This window comes from Callorhinus ursinus, unplaced genomic scaffold (genome assembly GCF_003265705.2).
Source record: "Callorhinus ursinus isolate GAN/ISIS: 27379988/994484 unplaced genomic scaffold, GSC_fseal_2.0 scaffold12, whole genome shotgun sequence".
In the NCBI taxonomy this organism is placed as follows: Eukaryota; Metazoa; Chordata; class Mammalia; order Carnivora; family Otariidae; genus Callorhinus; species Callorhinus ursinus.
In genome coordinates, this window is record NW_027397074.1 from 43,025,177 (window position 1) to 43,045,612 (window position 20,436).

The 20,436-nt window shown below is 41.1% G+C and overlaps 1 protein-coding gene across 1 annotated transcript; it reads left to right on the plus strand.

Annotated features, from left to right (window-relative positions):
• Nucleotides 1-9,481: 9,481 nt before the first annotated feature.
• On the plus strand, nucleotides 9,482-10,720 carry LOC112825215 (deoxynucleotidyltransferase terminal-interacting protein 1-like). Its single transcript, XM_025873309.2, has one exon. The coding sequence runs from the start codon at nucleotides 9,514-9,516 to the stop codon at nucleotides 10,501-10,503; it is 990 nt and encodes a 329-aa protein (XP_025729094.1). The 5' UTR covers nucleotides 9,482-9,513; the 3' UTR covers nucleotides 10,504-10,720.
• Nucleotides 10,721-20,436: the final 9,716 nt, after the last annotated feature.

Consider the following 20,436-nt stretch of genomic DNA (forward strand, 5'->3'; position numbering starts at 1 on the left):
CCTATACTCCAACCACGGTAATCTCAGGCTATGATTTTGGTTTTTTGTTCAAAAACTATCAGCACACAAGTGTTTGTTTTCAGTGAAAGGTAGAAATGGCCAAGTCAGGAATTAATGAAAGGCTCAGGAATGGAAACAAATATTCTATGTGCAGGTTGAGAACTCAGAGGAATATTTTCAGTTAATCAGAGAATCTCTTATTTTAAACCCTCTTTAAGTAATTTTACCTGCTTGACATCTCTACTTGGAGGTCCCACGGGCATCTTAAACTCACTGTATTTAAGAGAAGGCTTACTATTATATTCTTCGCTAGCCATTTTATAATGCAACAATACTAACCCTGTTCCTTTTCATCTTAATTGCTCCCTTGCCTTCATGGCACCATGATTTTTTTCCCTTCCTGGTAACCTTACTCCCTCTTTCTCTGTGTACTTGCTATGTTCAGTCATTGCTAAATGAGACACATTTACCAAGAGGCAGATGAAGCTTCAGTCCAGGGCCTCTCTTGTACACAGGTGTCTTCCAGGACAATGTTTTGGTAAAAGCCATATATTTTCATTAAATTTGGAAAAATAAGATATTTCAGCTGATGTCTTTCCACTCAAACTTCTCCTCAGTCACAATTTTCCTCTTACCAAGTGCCAGTTTGGAGACTGGGCAAAAGGGATATTGAATTGAGTTTGGAGACAGGTTTATTTGGGTTCCGTGGGACATATTTATGTGTTTTGGAGGCAATCCTGTTTATATTTAATTATTGCTAGTTGTCCCAATGTAGCAGATGGCTTTCAGTATATTCCTACTGCCCAGTGTGCCGAATCACCTGGTTGATACGACAAAGAAGCAAGGTCAGAGTGTGTTATGCTATGCAGGTGTGAGGAGAAACATGATGTGAATGTGTGGAACCAGAAGCTGGTCTGTGGAAAATTCTTCAGGCTCTCAGACAGGTAAAACTGTAAGCAGAGAATTTACTTCTCATTAGCACCTGGTCAACATATCAGTTCTCTCCTATTAGGAATATACTCTAAAATGCCGTGTATACGGGGGCGCCTGGGTGGCTCAGTCGTTAAGCGTCTGCCTTCGGCTCAGGTCATGATCCCAGGGTCCTGGGATCGAACCCCGCATCAGGCTCCCTGCTCCGCGGGAAGCCTGCTTCTCCCTCTCCCTCTCCCCCTGCTTGTGTTCCCTCTCTCGCTGTGTCTGTCTCTATCAAATAAATAAATAAAATCTTTAAAATAAAATAAAATAAAATGCAGTGTATACGATTATGAATTCACTATACATTTTTTTTCTTTTGTAATGGGAATAATGAAAAATAGAATTTTTCAGCCTGTGCTTGTATGGCACAAACCTGTAGCAGGATTATAAATAGTAAGGGGGTCTATTACAACTCATATTAAAGAAACTTAAGAGAAATGTTTCTCAGGGTACCTGGTTGGCTCAGTCCGCAGAACATGCGACTCTTGATCTCAGGGTGTAAGTTCCAGCCCCATGTTGGGTATAGAGATTCCTTAAAAATAAAATCTTACCAAAAAAAAAAAGAAATGTTTCTCAGTTTGAAAACAATCCTAAAAATTTACATGACTTCACCAGTTTCAAAGAAATTTTGCTAAACTACCAGTAGAGAAAAGCTTTTCAAGCAACCATGCTAGAGGAAAGACTGAGTTATCTTTCTATTCCCTCTGTGGAAAGTGGTATTATAAAGTATTGGTCATATGAAGAGGCAACCAAGGAGTATAGAGGCCAAAGTGTACCAAAACAAGATTCATAGAGGTCTGTCAGGCCGTTCATTTTTAAATGATATTTGTCAGGTTTCTCAATTTTGTAATTTGTTATGATTTCTTTCCTAGTTCTAAATAAATACTCACTTTTCTACTTACTATTTCATTCTTTTCCTTTAAAAAGAACTCCGAATTATGTAAGCTTCATGCCCTACCAAACCTGGATTCACCCTGGCCCAGCCCTATGGATTCTTCCCCCATGGTATTTCTTGACTCTGCGTCATCTTTCCATTTGCTACCAACATCACCTTTTTCAGACTTCATTTCTTTTTGGGTGTAATCTAGCAGATGAGTGCCTAAAGTGCTCCCCACTGCACCTTCTTTTTCTTCTTACTCAAACCCATGCTCCTTCCTGATATCAGATTATTCTTATTAAGAATAACAAAAGTACAAATTAGGTAGTGCCTGTTCGGTACTGGGTACTTTGTGTATTTTGTCTTTAATTCCCACAGTTACCTTAAGATGTAGGTATGGTACCATTGCTGAGATGAGAAAACCAGGGCACAAAATGCTTCAGTAACTTGTCCAAGGCCACAGAGTTACCACACGACAGGGGCGGTATTCAAAACTAGTGCTTCTAATTCTCCGTCTGCCTAGAGCATATGGCTTGCCTCTTTTCTAAAATGCTCAGCTTCTTCCACTGCTTCCAGAAAGAAACTTTAACCTTTGGCCCTCCTCAGGAAGGTGCTGGCCTCTCCTTTCAGGCAGATGTGTCACCTTTCCCATGTTTATGCCCCACAACGCAGCCGAATTGAACCCTTGGGGGTCCCCAAATATATATGGCATGGAACTTTCCCCTCCACAGTAACCCCTTCCCGACTTCCTGGAACTCTTGAATGCCAATATCATGTGCCATCTCCATAGTCTCCACATGGGTGCCATTGCTCTTTCTCTAGCTCCTAAAGCACTTTGGTTTTGCTGCAAGAGATTGTAGCATTTATTCTGCTTCTTTTCATATTAGGAAGAAGGGCACTCATCTGTACATTGTTGCAACATCTCCTGTTATAGTTTGCTTATTTCATGAATGTCTAGGACATTCTCCATATTTCTGCATAGTCTTAATAATTTCCATGTTGACTGGCTATGTATCTTATTTTTTTACATAGCTTATTTAAATATTTATTTATATTTAGACACTTCTTGTTTCAGTTTTTGCTTGTGTTTTTGTTGGTTGTTGCTGTTAAAGTCAGCTTTGGAAAGAACATCTTTGGAGTATAAATTTCTTTCCTCTATGGCATTATTTTCTCAGGATAAAACTCCAGACATGGTATTACGGATTCAAAGTGCATGGACATTTTTTGACTCCTAGGGTCCTGTTGTTTTTCAAAGATTTGCATAATCTACATTGTTTTTAGTGGTACAAGATTGTACTATTTCACCTGGTGGCATTGGATGATATTATTTAACTTCATGATATTATTTAATTTTCTGTTTTTGCTAATAGCAAGTTGTTCCTTTTTATTTTTTATTTTTATTTTTATTTTTGAGATTGTTTTTTGAAATTGGGCCCAGAGGAAAAGAGGGAAACTAGATGAATTATGTGAATAAAATGACTTCAAATTTTTTAAATTTTAAAGTGAATGAGGGAGGAAAGATACATTGGGAGAAAGGTTTGTGAATAAGTTGATACAAATTGTAAAAATAATTTGATACACAAATGTATCAAAGTCTTCAAACCCACACAGTTATTACCTGACAATCAGGCTCAGTTGGCTGATTGGCTGAAGATTTGCAGATGCAAATATTACTGCTACACCAGATGTGTAATTAGATAGCCCCTGACAATTAAGCAAGGCAGCAAATTGAAGGGGTCCAGGAGATAATTGATTCTCCAAATTAGTAACTCAATTGGTCAAAATTATAATACCTGTTGAAGCTACTTTAAATTATGCTCTAATAGTAATTAGAGGCTTTGCCTCATGTTCTATGAAATATTTCCCTTTGCCCATGAAGTACTAAGGGACTGGTAATTTAGGCAAATAAATGATGATTGCCTGATCAAAGTCGTTAAATTAATATGAAATGTAATGGTAGTAAATTCTCCGATAAAAGAAAATGGCTTAATATCTCTATAGGGAGGTGGCCAAAAATACATTTTGCAAATATTTGGATACATTTTTCATAAGGTCCAGCAGCCCATTCCATTTTGCAGGTTTTCTTGATAGGTTCATAGACCCATCTTTTTTCTTTTACTATGGCAATAAGTAATTGTATCTATTCCAGGCCTTTGTCATACCTAATTGCCACTTTATTGTTCCCGAAGGACAATCAGACTAAGACTTTTAAAAAGCTGAATTTAAAATGACTAATAAGGATTAAAGGAAGGAACCCAGAGATCGCAGAGCCATCACAGCCTGATACTATTTCCTAGGGTTATATTTTAATATAATTAAAAATAATCACACATTGTTGAGAAAGCAACTGTGCTTTCTCAAGATCTAAACTCTAAGAACCACATATTCACTCTCATTTATGACATAGCCCATTCTGATTCCCTCAGACAACTTTGGCTAACTTTCCCATCCAACACTGTCATTTATTTAAAAAATAAAATTATCCCTATGTTGCGCAGGATCCACGAAAGAAAATGAGTCTGAAATAGAAAAAGTTGCTTCTCCACATCCTGGGAATTCCATTTAATATGCAGCTCTTGGAGTATGAGAGGATTTTTGGCTTCTTCTTAATCATGGCTCCTGGTTGCTTTGTAGAAAAGAAGATTATGGCCCAGTCTATGCATCCCGGAACAGAGGGCCTGGAGAGTACTCCCTTTCTCACTAAAAGGAAAAATTGTAAGTATCTACTAAATTGCAAGACTGAGTTCTGCAGCAATGATACTTTTGCAGAGATAATAATTCCTCTGCCTTGAACAAAAGTTATGGTCGAAATTGTTCCCAGGACTTTTGAATACGTGAATATAACCTAAAAGTATAACCCTCTGCTGCTGCAAAAGCAGTGTAAAAATTTCACATGATTTTTGGAATATTTTTTGGCAAGGCAAGTTTCTCCTGGATGCCGGGTAAGTGCATGAGGAAGGAGGCCATATTTCCCGTGTTTAGAACTTACTAAGAGCTAGTGAATCTGAACCTTAATCGTTGCAATTCCAGTTGGTCTGCCCCAAGTGCAACACAAAATCGTATTTTAAAGGGGGTGAATAGATGCTTTAAAAATGTTTTCAAAATAAATGTTCTGAATGTCAGTTTGATTTCGGGGTTAAATTGCCTCTAAATTACCAGTTCTAAAATCGCATTTCAAAGCTTTGGGAAAGCCTGTCTGGGGCCTGTCTAGACCTCAGAATTGGCCTGGTTTGTTTTAAGGTTTCAACAAGGCCCTGGCCTGCTGTGTTTGCCTAATGCCAGGGGAGGGACATGTGTGAGACATGATGCTGATTTCTAAGGTACTGTTGTGGTTTTGGGGTTTTTTTTCTTCATTATACTCTGTATGGAAAAATAACTTGAAAGATGATATCATGGTATATTTCTGGAATTGCATCACCCCTTGGCTTCATCGCTTCTTAAGTGAAGCAGGACAAAGTGGTGGATTGAAACCAACGAAGAGAGATGAGAGACCCGGCTTCTAGTCTGACACCATCCCCCACCCTCTGTAGGACTCCGGAGAAGGCACGCAGCCTCTCTGTGCTTCATTGCTAAAATGAGAACATTTGGGACATAGACTTTCCACAGTCTCTTTGCTCCTATCCTCCTATAATATTACAAAAAGCACTGACAGGTTTTCTAAGTTTTATTGTAGTCTATATGTTTTTATTAGAAAACAAACCAACAATTCAGCACTAAGTATATACAGGGCAGGTCTAAAACTTCAAATGCACTTAGCAGCTGGGCAGTCATGAGTGAGTAAATAAGGGTTTGCAGACACTCGGAAGCTCATGCAATTAGGGCACCAAGCCAGCAGGGTTATACATCTGTCACAATTGGTGTGACAAAAGATTCAAACTGAATATACACTTTTCTTTTTCTTTTTCTTTTTTTTTTTTAAAGATTTTTTATTTATTTTTTAACAGAGAGAGAGACAGCAGGAGAGGGAACACAAGCAGGGGGAGTGAGAGAGGGAGAAGCAGGGTTCCCGCCGAGCAGGGAGCCCGATGTGGGACTCGATCCCAGGACCCTGGGATCATGACCCGAGCCGAAGGCAGACGCTTAACGACTGAGCCACCCAGGCGCCCCTGAATATACACTTTTAAAACACAGACCCACTTTGGCTTTTTTTTTTTTTAAATAAAGTTTTGGAGAGAACCAGAAACATTGATCATATCAATTAGCTCATACCTTAGCAGTTCTGCGTTGCATGCATTTGACAGGGGGGAACATTCATAAATAAGTATGTCTAAGCCCCCGTCAGGCCTGGATTGTGTCATGGTCTGGTATGTGTGACTTCTACCTTTCTCTAATTACTGCTTCATGCAGCACCTGTGCTACACGCTGAGCACAGTGGGACTCGAGAGCCTACCTCCCACTGAGGGGATGGAGGGCATCACTCGTATCTGTTGCCTGATCCTTTCAAGTTGGACAAAGCAAGTGGGTCAGTCATCGGGGACTGGCACGGTGGGCGCCATCCTGGGCCCTGTCACCCCAGCCAGCAGAGGTGTCCCCTCAACAGCCAGAGCCATTCACACATGAGTTTTGAACAAGGAGGCTCATAGCACACACCACAGGGCTACTCCTTCTGGCATCTCCATCCTACTTTACGCCATTCTCGCTGTATGAGAAAACAACCGCCCCTAAAGGGAGACATGTTTTCAGTCTTTACTCAGGAAAGAGGAGATGAAGTCCTTTTGGGGTAACTGAGAAAAACTTTTCTTTCAGATAGTGCATATTAAACAGACTCATCAGGCGCCTGGGTGGCTCAGCCGGTCAAGCAGCTGCCTTCGGCTCAGGTCATGATCCCAGAGTTCTGGGATCGAGTCCCACATCGGGCTCCCTGCTCGGCGGGGAGTCTGCTTCTCCCTCTCCCTCTGCCTGCCTCTCTGCCTACTTGTTCTCTCTCTGTCAAATAAATAAAATCTTAAAAAAAAAAAAACCCAAAAAACAGACTCATTGGCTAGTTGTTAAACTCTCTTCTTACAGACCCGTTTGGTGATGTGAATTTTCTCCCCAAAGGTATCCCTGCAACTCTGTTTCATAAGAGAATTGACTATAGAATGAAAAGCAAATGAAATCTGTGAGAACATGCTTTACCTTTTAAGAAATTGAGGTGAGATTCGCATCACATCCACTAACCATTTTTTTTTTTTTTAAGATTTTATTTATTTATTTGACAGGGAGAGACACAGCGGGAGAGGGAACATAAGCAGGGGGAGTCGGAGAGGGAGAAGCAGGCTTCCTGCGGAGCAGGGAGCCCGAAGCTTGACTCGATCCCAGGACTCTGGGATCATGACCTGAGCCGAAGGCAGACGCTTAACGACTGAGCCACCCAGGCGCCCCAACTAACCATTTTTAAAGTGTGCAATCCGGTGGCAATTCAGTGCGTTCGCGATGTCATGCAACCATCACCTCTCTCTGGCTTCAAAACTTTTCCATCACCCCAAAGTACACCCCGCACCCATTCGTTCAGTCGTGACTCCTCATTTCTGCTTCCCCCCATCTCCTGGCAACCTCAAATCCACTTTCCATCTCTGTGGATTTGCCTATTCTGAATGTGTTTTATGTTTGGAAGAGCTACTTTTATTCCAAAGTACTCAGCCCCAAAGGACATGAAGGAAAAGAGCATGGATCTGAAGAGAAAGGGTTCCCGGGATTATTAAATATTTACCTGTCGGGGCCTCCAGCTTCCTTCCTCCTGAATTACAACCACCTTCAGAGCACAACAGGCTGCCGACCAGCCAGGAGGGAAGAATGATGTCCATTTAGAGTTCCAGGAAAGGCATAAGTAGAACTGAATAAAATGATTTTAGTTGGAATCTGGCCACATTCAAGGGCTAATTAATGGGGATTATGAACAAAGTGAGGAATGTGCTCCTGGCTGCCACGGAGTTATCAACGTAAAGTATGGCCTGTGAGTTTTCTAACCTCTGGAGAAGGACACCCTTGTGCTCCATCCAACATACTGAGTCTGTGAAGTGCTGAAGAAACTGGACTCTTGGAAAGGGATGTGTAGTCTCTTATTCATTTGCTGAGAGGTTGGTGCTTAAATCTGCAGGGACCTGGATACTTGACTCTTTTGATCTTAAATCTCGGAGACAAGCGGTTCGATGAGAGGTCTCTGTTGGCCTGCCATTCTGACGCTTCAAAAAGCAAAAGGAGTGATCGTTTTGCCTTTTCCCTCTCCTGACTCAGACAGTTACCGATTCCTGCAGTTGAACTGAGGAGACTTCTATACAGGTGCAAAATGAGAAAAACAACTTTGTGGATGAATAGGAGCGGCTCCGTGGCCTTGTTTCTTCATTAAGTATTTTATAAACCTGGGAACTCAAGGAATGCTAGGCTGGGAAGAGAATGGGAAAATGAGGAAAATGACCCAAAAATGATGCCCTCAGGCATCATTCTTCAGAGAGTGAAAAAAGTTTCCAAATACCTGCCTGTGTTTCAGGATCATTTAAGGAATCTTAATAAACTCACCTTATTATTTCCACCCCCTAGTCATTTTTTCCCCTCTAGAGTTGAGTACCAGGTTGCATTGCAACTTTTGGTTTCCTCCAAAAGCTGTGATTTTTCTTAGGTGAGCTCTTTCTTCACTCACATAAAGTAGCATTGTACATAAAAATATAAAAATTTCCAGCCCATGATTTTTTTAGAAGTAACTTGCCTTCCCCCTGTAAATTTCTGGCTAGGTAACTCAATAAATGAAAATTCTATGCTTTGCCATCTAGCTTTTAAAATCTGACAACAGTAAGCATTCACTGAAATTTGCTTTATGACATGGGGCCTAAACAGTGTTTTAAGAGAAAAGGGAAAGGTACAAGCAAATGGAAATGGAGTTTGTCTTTCTGCTTTTGAACTGGAATAGCAGCTATTTTGCATTTCCTCAAAGTCTTGAAATAAGTGGGGCAGGTTGCGATGGGTCTATACCTGGCAAGTGGGTAAGGGAGATGAGAAGGCTGTCTACAGGGGTTTCCCTGAGGCAGGCTAGGGTGGGGCAGATAATGAGTATCTGAATAGAGAAGAGCTTATTGGAGGTTTGTGACTATTTCCCCTACTGGGAATCTCGGAAAAGCCCAGGTATGGATTTGGTGGAAGGCAGAGCTGGCTTCACGGGTGCTTGACTTGCATGGTGGCACAAGGTCTGGCGCTCAGGGTGTGTACTTGGTTTAAGGTTCTGCTATCAATCTTGAGATTCTCTCCTTCTCTTGCACTCCCTCTCTCTCTCTCTCTCTCTCTTTGTACTGTTCATACCTATATCCCAAATAGCACAGCACAACCTTAATAAAGCAGAAACTACCATATATGCAAAACCCTGGAGACATCACACACTAGTCATAGATTTTAACATATACTTCTCAGTCTAAAGAGAAATAAAGTGGATATAAAAATAAGGTAGAATGTAGAGGACGTAAGCAACTTTAATAACGTTTATCTTATGGCTATATATCAAACTTTATTTTCCCAACACAGGGAATGATATTCCTTTTCTTTCTTATTTAAAAAATTTTTTACATGTTGTTTCCAATTTTTTTCACCACTCTGTATCTTGCACCTAGAAATGGATTTGGTACATATTTAGCATTAATAAATACCGTTTGAGGGTGGCAGAGTCGGGCTGAAGTTGTGGGCCCGGGGGAGCCATGGGCGCCACTGGCGACACCGAGCAGCCGCGGGGACCCGGCGGGGCAGAGTGGGGCGGCCCCGAGCTGGGCGACGCGGGCGCAGCGGGGCAGCTGGTTCTCACGAACCCCTGGAACATAATGATAAAGCACTGGCAGGTGCAGCGAAGGGGCCGCCGCTCACAGATGACAACAAGTTTCACAGATCCTGCCATCTCCATGGACCTCCTCCGAGCTGTCCTGCAGCCTAGCATCAATGAGGAGATCCAAACTGTCTTCAACAAGTACATGAAGTTCTTCCAGAAGGCAGCACTGAATGTCAGAGACAATGTCGGGGAAGAGGTGGACGTGGAGCAGCTGATCCAGGAGGCCTGTCGGAGCTGCCTGGAGCAGGCTAAATTACTGTTTTCAGATGGAGAAAAAGTAATACCCAGATTGACCCATGAGCTTCCAGGGATAAAGCGTGGCCGACAGACAGAAGAGGAATATGCCCATCGAGGAAGCCCCATTCCCAAAAGGAGGAAGGGACGGCCTCCTCGACACATGCTGTCAAACGATCGGGCAGCCGCCAGCATGGTATGGAAACCAAAATCCTGTGAACCAATTCGCCGAGAAGGCCCCAAGTGGGACCCAGCCCGGCTGAATGAATCTACCACCTTTGTGCTGGGATCTCGAGCCAACAAGGCCCTGGGGATGGGGGGCACCAGAGGAAGAATCTACATCAAGCACCCGCACCTCTTTAAGTATGTAGTTGATCCCCAGGACAAGCACTGGCTGGCCGAGCAGCATCACATGTGGACAACAGGGGGGAAGATGGCCTACCTCCTCATCGAGGAGGACATCCAGGACCTTGCAGCCAGTGATGACTACAGAGGATGTCTGGACCTGAAGTTGGAGGAGCTGAAATCCTTTGTGCTACCCTCCTGGATGGTCGAGAAGATGCGAAAGTACATGGAGACACTACGAACAGAGAACGAGCATCGTGCTGTTGAAGCACCTCCACAGACCTGACCGAAGCCAAGTCCCCTGGCTACACTTGGCAGCCCTCTTCCAAGGCCCTGTCACCCATTGAGGCCACTACTGGGACTGCTCCTGGATGGATCTCAGCGGCATTAAGCTGTGCCTGGGCCAGTCTGTAGTGACTCACTACAGAGCACCCCCAGACTGGCACGTGGTTCTGTATTTGTAAAGTTATCGGGTTAAGAAGCAATTAAACAGTTTGTAATAAAATAAATAACAAATAAATAAATAAATAGATAAATAAATAAATACCGTTTGAGTGAATGAATGAATAACAGGACCTGCAACAATCTTTTAGTACATACTTTTTTTAACATTTTGAACTCTCAATAATTTTGTTTTTGAACTTGTGTTTTGTATATGAAGTCTGATGGACCATGGAGCATGCGCATGAACATTCATGCAGTGTTCAGGTTCACTGTTCCTTAAGTCACGTTCTCATATCAGCTCATGATGCCTCCTGAGCACAAATTCCCTGAATACCAAATATCATGTTTCTTTACCAAAGCACTTTGCCCCTCTTATATTTCCATGAGATAGGTCCATTTTAAAAATGAGAAGAGTTCTGCTCCAAGGAGTGTCTCGTCCTCGGGGATCTCCTCCCAGTGCTGGTGCAAGGGCTGAGATCTCACATCCCTCTGTTCTTCCCACTGAGCGTGGCTGGTTCCTCAAGCTCCAGTTTGTTACTTTACGGTCCTTTAAAAAACTTTTAATAAAAATCTCCAAAAGAACAATAACAATGTAAATTTTCTAAAAACGTAATATAGGGGCACCGGGGTGACTCAGTCGGTTAAGTGTCGGACTCTTGATTTTGGCTCAGGTCATGATCTTAGGGTCATGAGATCGAGCCCTGAATAGGGCTCTGTGCTCAGTGCTGAGTCTGCTGGAGAGTCTCTCTCTCTCCCTCTGTCCCTCCTCTGGCTCACGTGCTCTCTTGCTTTCTCTCTCTCTCAAATAAATAAGTAAATAAAATCTTTAAAAATAAATTAATAAAAATAAAAGGTAATATAAAAAGGCCCAAAAAATCACATTAGCTATTTTTTTCAAAGGCCTCAAACCATAATCAGATATTATTATAATTGTGGGTGTCATTAATCATATCTTGCATTTGTTTTCACATTTGTAACTTTGGGGTTTACTAATCTCAGAGCTATAATACTTTTTATAACTGTAAGTAGAAGCTCTTCCCTAGATTTGATTTGTTAGTCTTCTATTCTGCTGTTAATTTATTGGTTCATTCTACATATTTTACAAAATCCGACCCTTGCAAAACAAGCCTTGGCAATTTAGCTCCATATATACTTTAAAATTTAGGAAATGGCTGATGTGTTTCATTGATATTCTTTATTATTCATTTGACTTACAAAGTATAGAGGCATGGAAATTGCCTGTCAGTTTTACTACTGGAAGTTCTAGCTACTCTTACTTAAGATTAAAGTCATTCTTTATATAATCATTCACTTTCCTCTAAGAAAATTCTCTGTGTGGGGGGAAATCTTCAGTGGAGAAGGATTCTATGTAGACTTCCAACCCTTTAACCTAGATTATGGTAGGATGTTTAAGTCAGGAAATGACATATCGGGGCAGGAATCAGTGGTTCTCCCCCCCAAGTCTATTTTAAAGCACTTTCCATTTTAAATATGGCAATAAACTATCAGCCTCAAAATGTCTGATAAGGATAAAAGCAATAGATCCAAATCCAATCTAAATCTGACACTGCCAGGAACAAGAATTCACATTGGTAAGTCAGGACTCATTTATGGGGCCATAAATGGGTGGGCCAGCCATAATTTGGGTATTAAACTTGTAAAATATATCGATGGTATGTAAGAGCTAAATAAATAATTTACTACAAGAAAATTGGAAATCTTTACATGGCACTAATTGACCAGTTGGTCTCGCAGATTCGCCATGGCTCCTTGCTTTGCATTTGTGTTTTTCACAGGCTAGATTTTTCTCTTCCTTCCTTCAGTTTAATTTCCCTCTGCAGTGAATGATCACAAGTTAGGGCATTTCTGAAAACACACATCCGTTTCCATTTAAAATTCTGCCAATCTATTACATGCCTTTGACAATTTCATTTACCTTTTAAGAGGATAAACGTGCCACATACTCTGTTCTGGGATTAGAGAAATTTCTTTCTGGCCCCAAAAAGCTTCTTTAGTACCACATCTCAGATGCCTGTTCCAAGCACAGAATAAGAGGGGTTTCAATGAGATGCTTTAATGTATTTACTGTATCCTTTTGTTTGGTATTCGGGGAATCTGCTGAATAGGGAGAAAAATGATGTTGGAAAACTCTGTCACTGCCTTCCATACATCGATGAAATGCTTAGTATGGTTGGGGAAAAGAAAGGAGAAAGAAAACAGAGAAACTCAAACTAAGGCATTGTGATTTACATACACGTACTCAGAAAAACAAGCAGATTTCTTGACATCCTACAAACGTATTTACCCTAAGGTAATCATACCTCATATGGATATAACAATGACGTGTTTCAAAGGGCTTGCGTATGTCTTATCTCCTCAACTCCAGTGGTATGCTTCCAAAGTAAGCAGGATGGGTATTATGATACTCAGTTTTACTAGATGAGAAAACGGAGGTTTGGGGAAGTTGGGACTTGCACAAAGGAATTTGTACAGTAAACAATTAGGCTGGAGCCTAGAGCCCAATTCTTCCAAATCCCAGATTGGCTCCGGTGTGGAGAGTAATTTTGTGCTTTCAGGTACATGCAATAGAAAAGCTAACTAAAACAGGCTTAAACAATCAAGAGTTGCATTGGCTCATATAATGGAAAGACCAGAGGGGGCAGGCTTCAGACCTGGTTCCATTCAAGTTTTGACTGTTTCTATGCAGTTCTTTCTCCTCTGTGCTCCTCAGGCTGCTGACTTTGATTTCAAGCTGGGTTTCCTCACAGCTGAGAAGTAGTGGTCAGTAGCAATTGGAGCAGTATGCTTCCCTAGTTCACCCCTAGCAAGAAAGAGTCTGATTTCCCCAGTGTTATTTCTTAAAAGTAAGGTAAGACTTTCTAGACACTTCTAGAGACCTTTATTCCTTCTCCAGAGGTAGAGCACATGACACCCTCCATCAATGAGGGAGAAAAGGCCATGGGATTACCACGATTGGCTTAATCCTGAGTCACATGGAATATTCAGGGAAAGGGAACATACCTGAACAAAATCAGGGTTTTTGTGGGAAGGAAGAAGTGGAAATGGGTCAACAGAATCCTGTGAATTTGGTAGCCAACAAATTTGAAAAAAAAAATCCATGTGTTTGCTATGGAAGAAGGCAGCAAAAAGAGACGATTTTATTTGGTCAGAGGGAGTCACCAAAACTAAATTCTGTTGTTTCACTGTCTTTTATCTATTTCCTCATTTTATTTCCACAGCAACATCCCTGTTATCCCGCATGGCCTCTGCTTACCCAGGGCAAGACGTAGGGCTTTTCACAAGCTCCATTACTGTGCAACACCCTTAGGAACCCAGTGGTTTGGCAGAAGCATTCACTCCCCCAGGGTCCCTAACTTAATTCTATGCTAGATCTCATATTAAAAGGGAAAACACACAGGGAAGTGAGTCAAATGGAATCCTATGCAATTCCAAGAGGGAAAGCAGATGAGAGTTCATTCCCTGAAATAAGTCCTGGCAATCTAAAGTATTCATAAATGTGCTGTAAGGTAGCTTATCAGCCATGTGGTCTTCTTTTTTTTTTTTTTTAAAGATTTTATTTATTTATTTGAGAGGGAGAGAATGAGAGATAGAGAGCACGAGAGGGAAGAGGGTCAGAGGGAGAAGCAGACTCCCCGCTGAGCAGGGAGCCCGATGTGGGACTCGATCCCGGGACTCCAGGATCATGACCCGAGCCGAAGGCAGTTGCTCAACCAACTGAGCCACCTAGGCGCCCAGCCATGTGGTCTTCTTATACCAAACTACTGTCCCAACTACTACTCCATTCAAAAGAGTAGGGCCATATAGCTAACCAGATCCTATCTGTCTTCCCTGACAAGGAAGGACTTTATTGAACAGTACATACCCTGGAGCTTTTATTTTCCTGTCTGGAAGAATCTCTGGTGTTCCAAATATGTAAAGCCTTCTTTGTAGCAGGCTCCCGCCTGTCACTCTAAAGGTGGGCAACACCGGTTAGCTGCAAAACCAGGATGGGCCACACACACCAGGGCCCAAAGGACCAGATCCCGAAGTACAGAGAATGCACAGTGCTTAAAATAATGCTCGTTGGAGATGATGAGGATGAGAAAGCCAGCCAGGCCTTGATAATATCACGTGTTTCCAGGAGAGGATTCACTGAAGCAAGGGAAAGTACTTTCCGTAAAGGCATTGGGCCCAGCTAGGTAATAAAAAGCAAAGAACACAATTCTAAACCCCAAATGCTGTGTTTTTAAAAATGAGACTTGAGGCTTAGTTGCTCATGGGTGACTAGCAGGACTAGTGAGATAATTTGCAGGGCCCGGTGCAAAATGAAAATGTGGGTCCCTCACTGAAAAATTAAGAATTATAAGACAGTGACAGCAGAGCATTAAATCAAGCACGGGGCCCTTTTAAGCATGGGGCCCTGTGGCTGTGCAGGACTCAGGTGCATGGGGCCGGCCCTGGTGACTACACTCTTTAAAGTGACAGAACACATTTTCTATCATTATTTACAGTCTGTATTTCTTAGATCTAGTGATTTTCTTCCAAAGAGCGCAGAATAAACTTAATACCCCCCCAAAAACTAAATTTTTTGGGTATTAAGAATTGTTTTAGGGCGCCTGGGTGGCTCAGATGGTTAAGCGTCTGCCTTCAGCTCAGGTCATGATCCCAGGGCCCTGGGATCGAGTCCCACATCAGGCTCCCTGCTCCTTGGGAGCCTGCTTCTCCCTCTGCCTCTCTCTCTCTCTGTCTCTCATGAATAAATAAATAAAATCTTTAAAAAAAAAAAAGAATTGTTTTAATTGGAGAGACTGAGCTTAGAAGGAGATTTAAGAGAAGCTGAGATTGAATAAATAAAACTGTTGTTTTCCCTCTGGAGTCAATCTTGGTTTGATTCTGCTTTAATCCCTGAATGGGTTTAGGTGGATCACCTACATCTCAAAGTCTTAGTAGTCTCCCTGTAAAACAAGGAGAATTCTAGTACCTACCTTATTGGGCTGCTGTAGGGATTAAAAGCAATATTGAATATAATGCCTGGCTCATAATAATTGCTCAATAAATATTAACAATTGCCGTAATCATTCCCGGTTCCAAGGAGAAGGGATGGTTGAGGACTGGGGATCCTCCAAGCATGCCTTAGGGTCAGCAGGCTCAAGCTGTGTTGTCTTCACCTGAGCTTCGTTACCACTAGAAATGTTTTAAGTGTCTATTTTTTTTCTGATAATATGCTCTTTAATTGTAGAAATTTTAGAAAATATTTTTTAAATGACATTTACTCGTGGATTGATCATTCAGGGACAACTGTATTTTACACATTTTCGATTGCATATATATGTATCAAAACGAATCCTAGGGTATCTACGGTTGTCAATCCTGCTCTTCACTCTCACTCACTGTGAATAGCACTTCATGACATCACGAATATCAACTCATGTCATTAAGTGGTCTTCAAAAATTTCTTATGACGGCTTAAATTTACATTTGGCAGATGTTCCCTATTTTGTTTTCCTCTCTCTTGGACTTTTGTTTCCAATTCTTCACCATTCTAAATTACATTGCTGTGAGTGACCATGAGCAGATATCCCTGATCAACTCTCTGATATTCTTCCTCAGGGAAGAGCTCTCCCTTAGAGAAGGGTAAGGAGCAGGAATAAATTTAAGCCTCCTGATATGTACTTCCAAAAACATTGTACCAGTTTCTCTCCCACTGGATGTGAATGGAGGGGGGCGGGTTCTGTCCCCTGACACCCTTACCAGTATCAAGCATTCTCATATTGCAAACCTCTGACCATTTTATAGGCAAAAAATTGATTGCCATGTTTATGATGATTTGTTTGCCTTGATCAATAGCAAGGTTGGGTATGTTTTAATGTTTATGGAGTATTTGTATCACTTTTTGTAAATTTTAAGTTCATGGCTTTGTCAATTTTTCTACTGAGGAGTTAGATTTGTGCCTTAAATTATTTTTAATAATGTACCCCCAATTCTTGCATCTTCCCCTAATAATGCATCTCACATACATCAGGTAGTTTTCTGTAGTAATGTATTTTACTTCTCAAAACATATAGGACCAGAGCAAAGTATGAAGCAGTAATGATAAGATGGTAAGGTAACTGACCAATGTCGCCACAGATATCTCCTTTCATCATCATAGTCATGTTAGATGAAACTTGTCTTTTTAAAGAATTACAACAATACTGATAGAGAGCAATCATTCTATCTTTTACATGATTTTTGAGAAGCCAAGGGATTATCACCAAAATGTGAATAATAATTTTTTTTCTGTGTGTTGGGGCAACAGGTGCTTATTTTATTTTACTTTATTCCTTGTACTTTCCAAAATTTGTATCCAAACGCATTACTTTTTTATTCTCTTTTATAGTAAAAGTAAACAATAAAATAAATCCAAAGACATAATGATAATCAGAAGACACCTGTAATATTTTTGCTCCATCTGAGTTAGCAGAACTGAAATTTCATGTCAACGAATTATTTGACCAATTACAAGTGAGCTTCGTAGGCAAATTGCCTTTTTAGTGTTTATCTACTCTGCTCTTGTAGTTGCCCGCTAGCAAAGCACTCCCAGGGAGGGACGCTGGGCTCGCCACTGCAAAATTTGTGTCACCTAGAAGTGAGGTCAGATCCACATGGCCTCATATTTTAGGTTGCATGACCCTGGGCAGTAATGTTTGTGTATCTCAGTTTTGTGTCTTTTAAACGGGGACAACAATATCTTTCTAATAAGGCTGCTGTTAGAAGTAAATTAGACCGTAGAAGCGGTGCTGCACCTACTTGAATGGATAAATTGGATTCAGCTATAGCACTGAAAGTCAAGTCCACAGAGGCCTCTTATGACTTCACCCCGAGTGAGTGATGTCCAGGGACAAAGTTCACTGTGATCACACCTCCCTGCCTAAGTGGGTCTCGAGGAGAGAGGTCTGATGTAGCCGTGTACATGTACATCTCTCTTTCTCTCTCCCCCTCCACCAAGTTTCTCCCCGGCTTACCCCCTCTCTGTCTCGGTCTCTCTCACGTAGGACACACTCACACACTCTGTAACCTCAACAAGTTGTGCATGTTGGAGGTATACATTAGTTTATTCCTTTCGACTGATTTTCATTTTACGACACATGGTTGTAACCACAAATATGGTTAAGACAACTAATTGGAAGAAGATTGGTGGCAATCAATGAAAAGCTTAAATTAAAGAATGTGTGTCTTTTAAATGCAAACATATTACTTTTGAGCATACTTTATGACTGGAATTAAGCATTAGAAAGCAGAGGCCCTGCTGGGCCTGCTTGAATTAAAAGACAGACTCACTGGGATTAAGGCAGAGGCCCATGGCTGCAGTGAGGAGGCAGAAGCCCTGAAAATAGCATTTTTGCCCAAGTAGATGAGCAGGCCCTATGAATCTTAATCTAAATTCTGCCTATCACATAGGCAAGGAATACAAGTCTAATGCTGCTAAGGGAAAACAGGCATTCTCATATTCTACCAGTAACGTGTAACTTGAGACTGTCATCTGGAGGGCATCGAACCCATTGTGGATCATCAGTGAAGATACTTTTAGATGCAAGTAATAAAAAACCTAGACCAAAATGACTTAAATAAGAAGGGAATTTATAATCTCACATAACAAGATGTCCAGAGGAGAGAGAGTTCCAGGGATGGTTAATTGAATGGCTCAATGGTCATTGGGGTTCCGTGTCTTTTCTGCCTTTCTGCTTTGCTTTCCCCAGCATGTGGGGCTGGTCCTCATGATTAATTCCTCATGGTTGCAGGATGGCTGCAGCAGCTCTAAGCATCACAGACTCATTCAACAATGTCCAAAGGCTGGAAGAAAGAATATCCCCTTCTAGTGTCTTAAGAGGAAGAAAACTTTCCAGAAGCCCCTCTCTCTGCCCCACTCTGAAATCTTTTCTCACATGGCTCATTGGCTAGAATCATATTACATGCCTATTCCAAACCTATCATTGGCAAGGAGAATGAAATTACATGATTGGCTTAGAGGTAGGGAGAGTTTTGGCTTCTTCTGAAGCACAGACCCTCTCAATATCTGAATCAGATGTGAGTTTGATGAACAAGGAAAGTTAATGAAGTCTTGCTGTCTAGGCATCAGGAGGGTCTGTGGTCTTCTCTAACACAGTGCTTTCCAGTGATTTTTACAACATAGCACACACTGGAAATTCTAATATTTACATGGCACATCAGAGTAAATTGGAGGGGGTTGGGGAGCTTCTATGGGGCTTGGTGAAAATAATCCCTACTTTTTCTTTATGCTATATAATTAGGGTACAAGAAAAAGTACTAAGAAAGATACTAAACATTAAATTTGTATAAAACTTACAAATAAAACCTTTCCAAGTTTTAAGAAACTTGAGCTTGCTTCTATAGACATTTTTTTATATTTCAGATTTTATGTTTGAAATGGCTATATTCAACACCTAATCAAGACTTTTCTTTTAACGATGATCTTGTCAAACTTCTTACAGTCCCCAGAGAAAAACTTTATTCTCAAAGTAGGTGATAAAAAAAATTTAAAACCATTTTTACAACCATTTGAAAATTTTCTACAGTTGCAGATCTATTAAAAAATTTAATAGGTCTTCCTTTTCTTTCACTGACAAATACAATTTTGAAATTTCTTTTATTGATGTGATTGAGTTTCAAATTCATTTGAACCTTTTCATGGCAAGTCTTTCAAAATCATGACAAAGGTCTCATGTACCCATGCAATATGAGAGCAGACATCAGTACGTAGCCTAGGAGCTGCTAAAGGGGCTCCCCAGCTACAGACAGAGAGAGGTGTATGGGGTACAAGAAGAAAATGGTCCCCACTTCACTGTTGGTACAGCCATTACAGGAAACGGTATGGATTTGATTTGTGGTTGTTAAAAACAAAATTCGGCTGAGTACCTTTTAAAGATCTTACTGACTTTATTCAGTGATTGATGAATCAGGCAGCATCCAATCTTGCAGACAGGAAGGAGCTTCTAAGAGCTCTCCAAGGCAAGAGATGGTACAGGCAGAAAGGCACAGGAACAAGGAAGTTGTGCTGGGCAAAAAAAATGGATTGGTTATCTCGAGGTTACTTTCCTCATAGGGGATGTCAGGAGTCTATCAAGCAGATTACCTAATACTGATCAGGTGGTTCATGATTAATTGGGATTCATCCCAGATTCATCCCAGATTCAATTTCTGGGAGAACTAAACTATAAGTCTTGGTTTGCCGATGTGGGATTTATCATACTAACAACTCCACTTTGGGCCTATTGTCTTGTTTTAAACATGATGACGCTGAGACTTGACCTCAAGGATTCTGGCTCTAAACATTCTCCCCTCCTCACCCCACACGCCCAACCTCCTCATCCTTTCACATTATTCATCCTCAGCAGGTCAGGTCAATCCCATCCCTATAGACTCATGACAAAACATTCTGAGACTTGCTTTGTCTAAGAAAAGTATTGTTATGTCAATAAGCACCCTCATTTTTGGGAAATATTCTTATTTGGACTAACATTCTTTCTTTGTAATGAAGCCCATTTTTTTTCTTATTCTTTTCTGATAAAAAGTGGGTGTGTGTGGGTGGGGGGTAAAAATAACAATAACTGAATTTATTGAGCATTAGTGTGTCCAGGCTTATTCACATGTCTGTCATTATTTAATCCCCACCCTACAAGAGGTTAGTACTCTCACAGCCTCACTTTATAGAAAAGGGAAATTGAGGCACAAGGTGTTAAGTAAACTGGCCCAAAGACTAATATGTGGTTAAGCA

Excerpts from the sequence above, each read along its gene's own strand:
- LOC112825215 (XM_025873309.2), top strand. The coding sequence starts at position 9,514 with ATGGGCGCCACTGGCGACACCGAGCAGCCGCGGGGACCCGGCGGGGCA.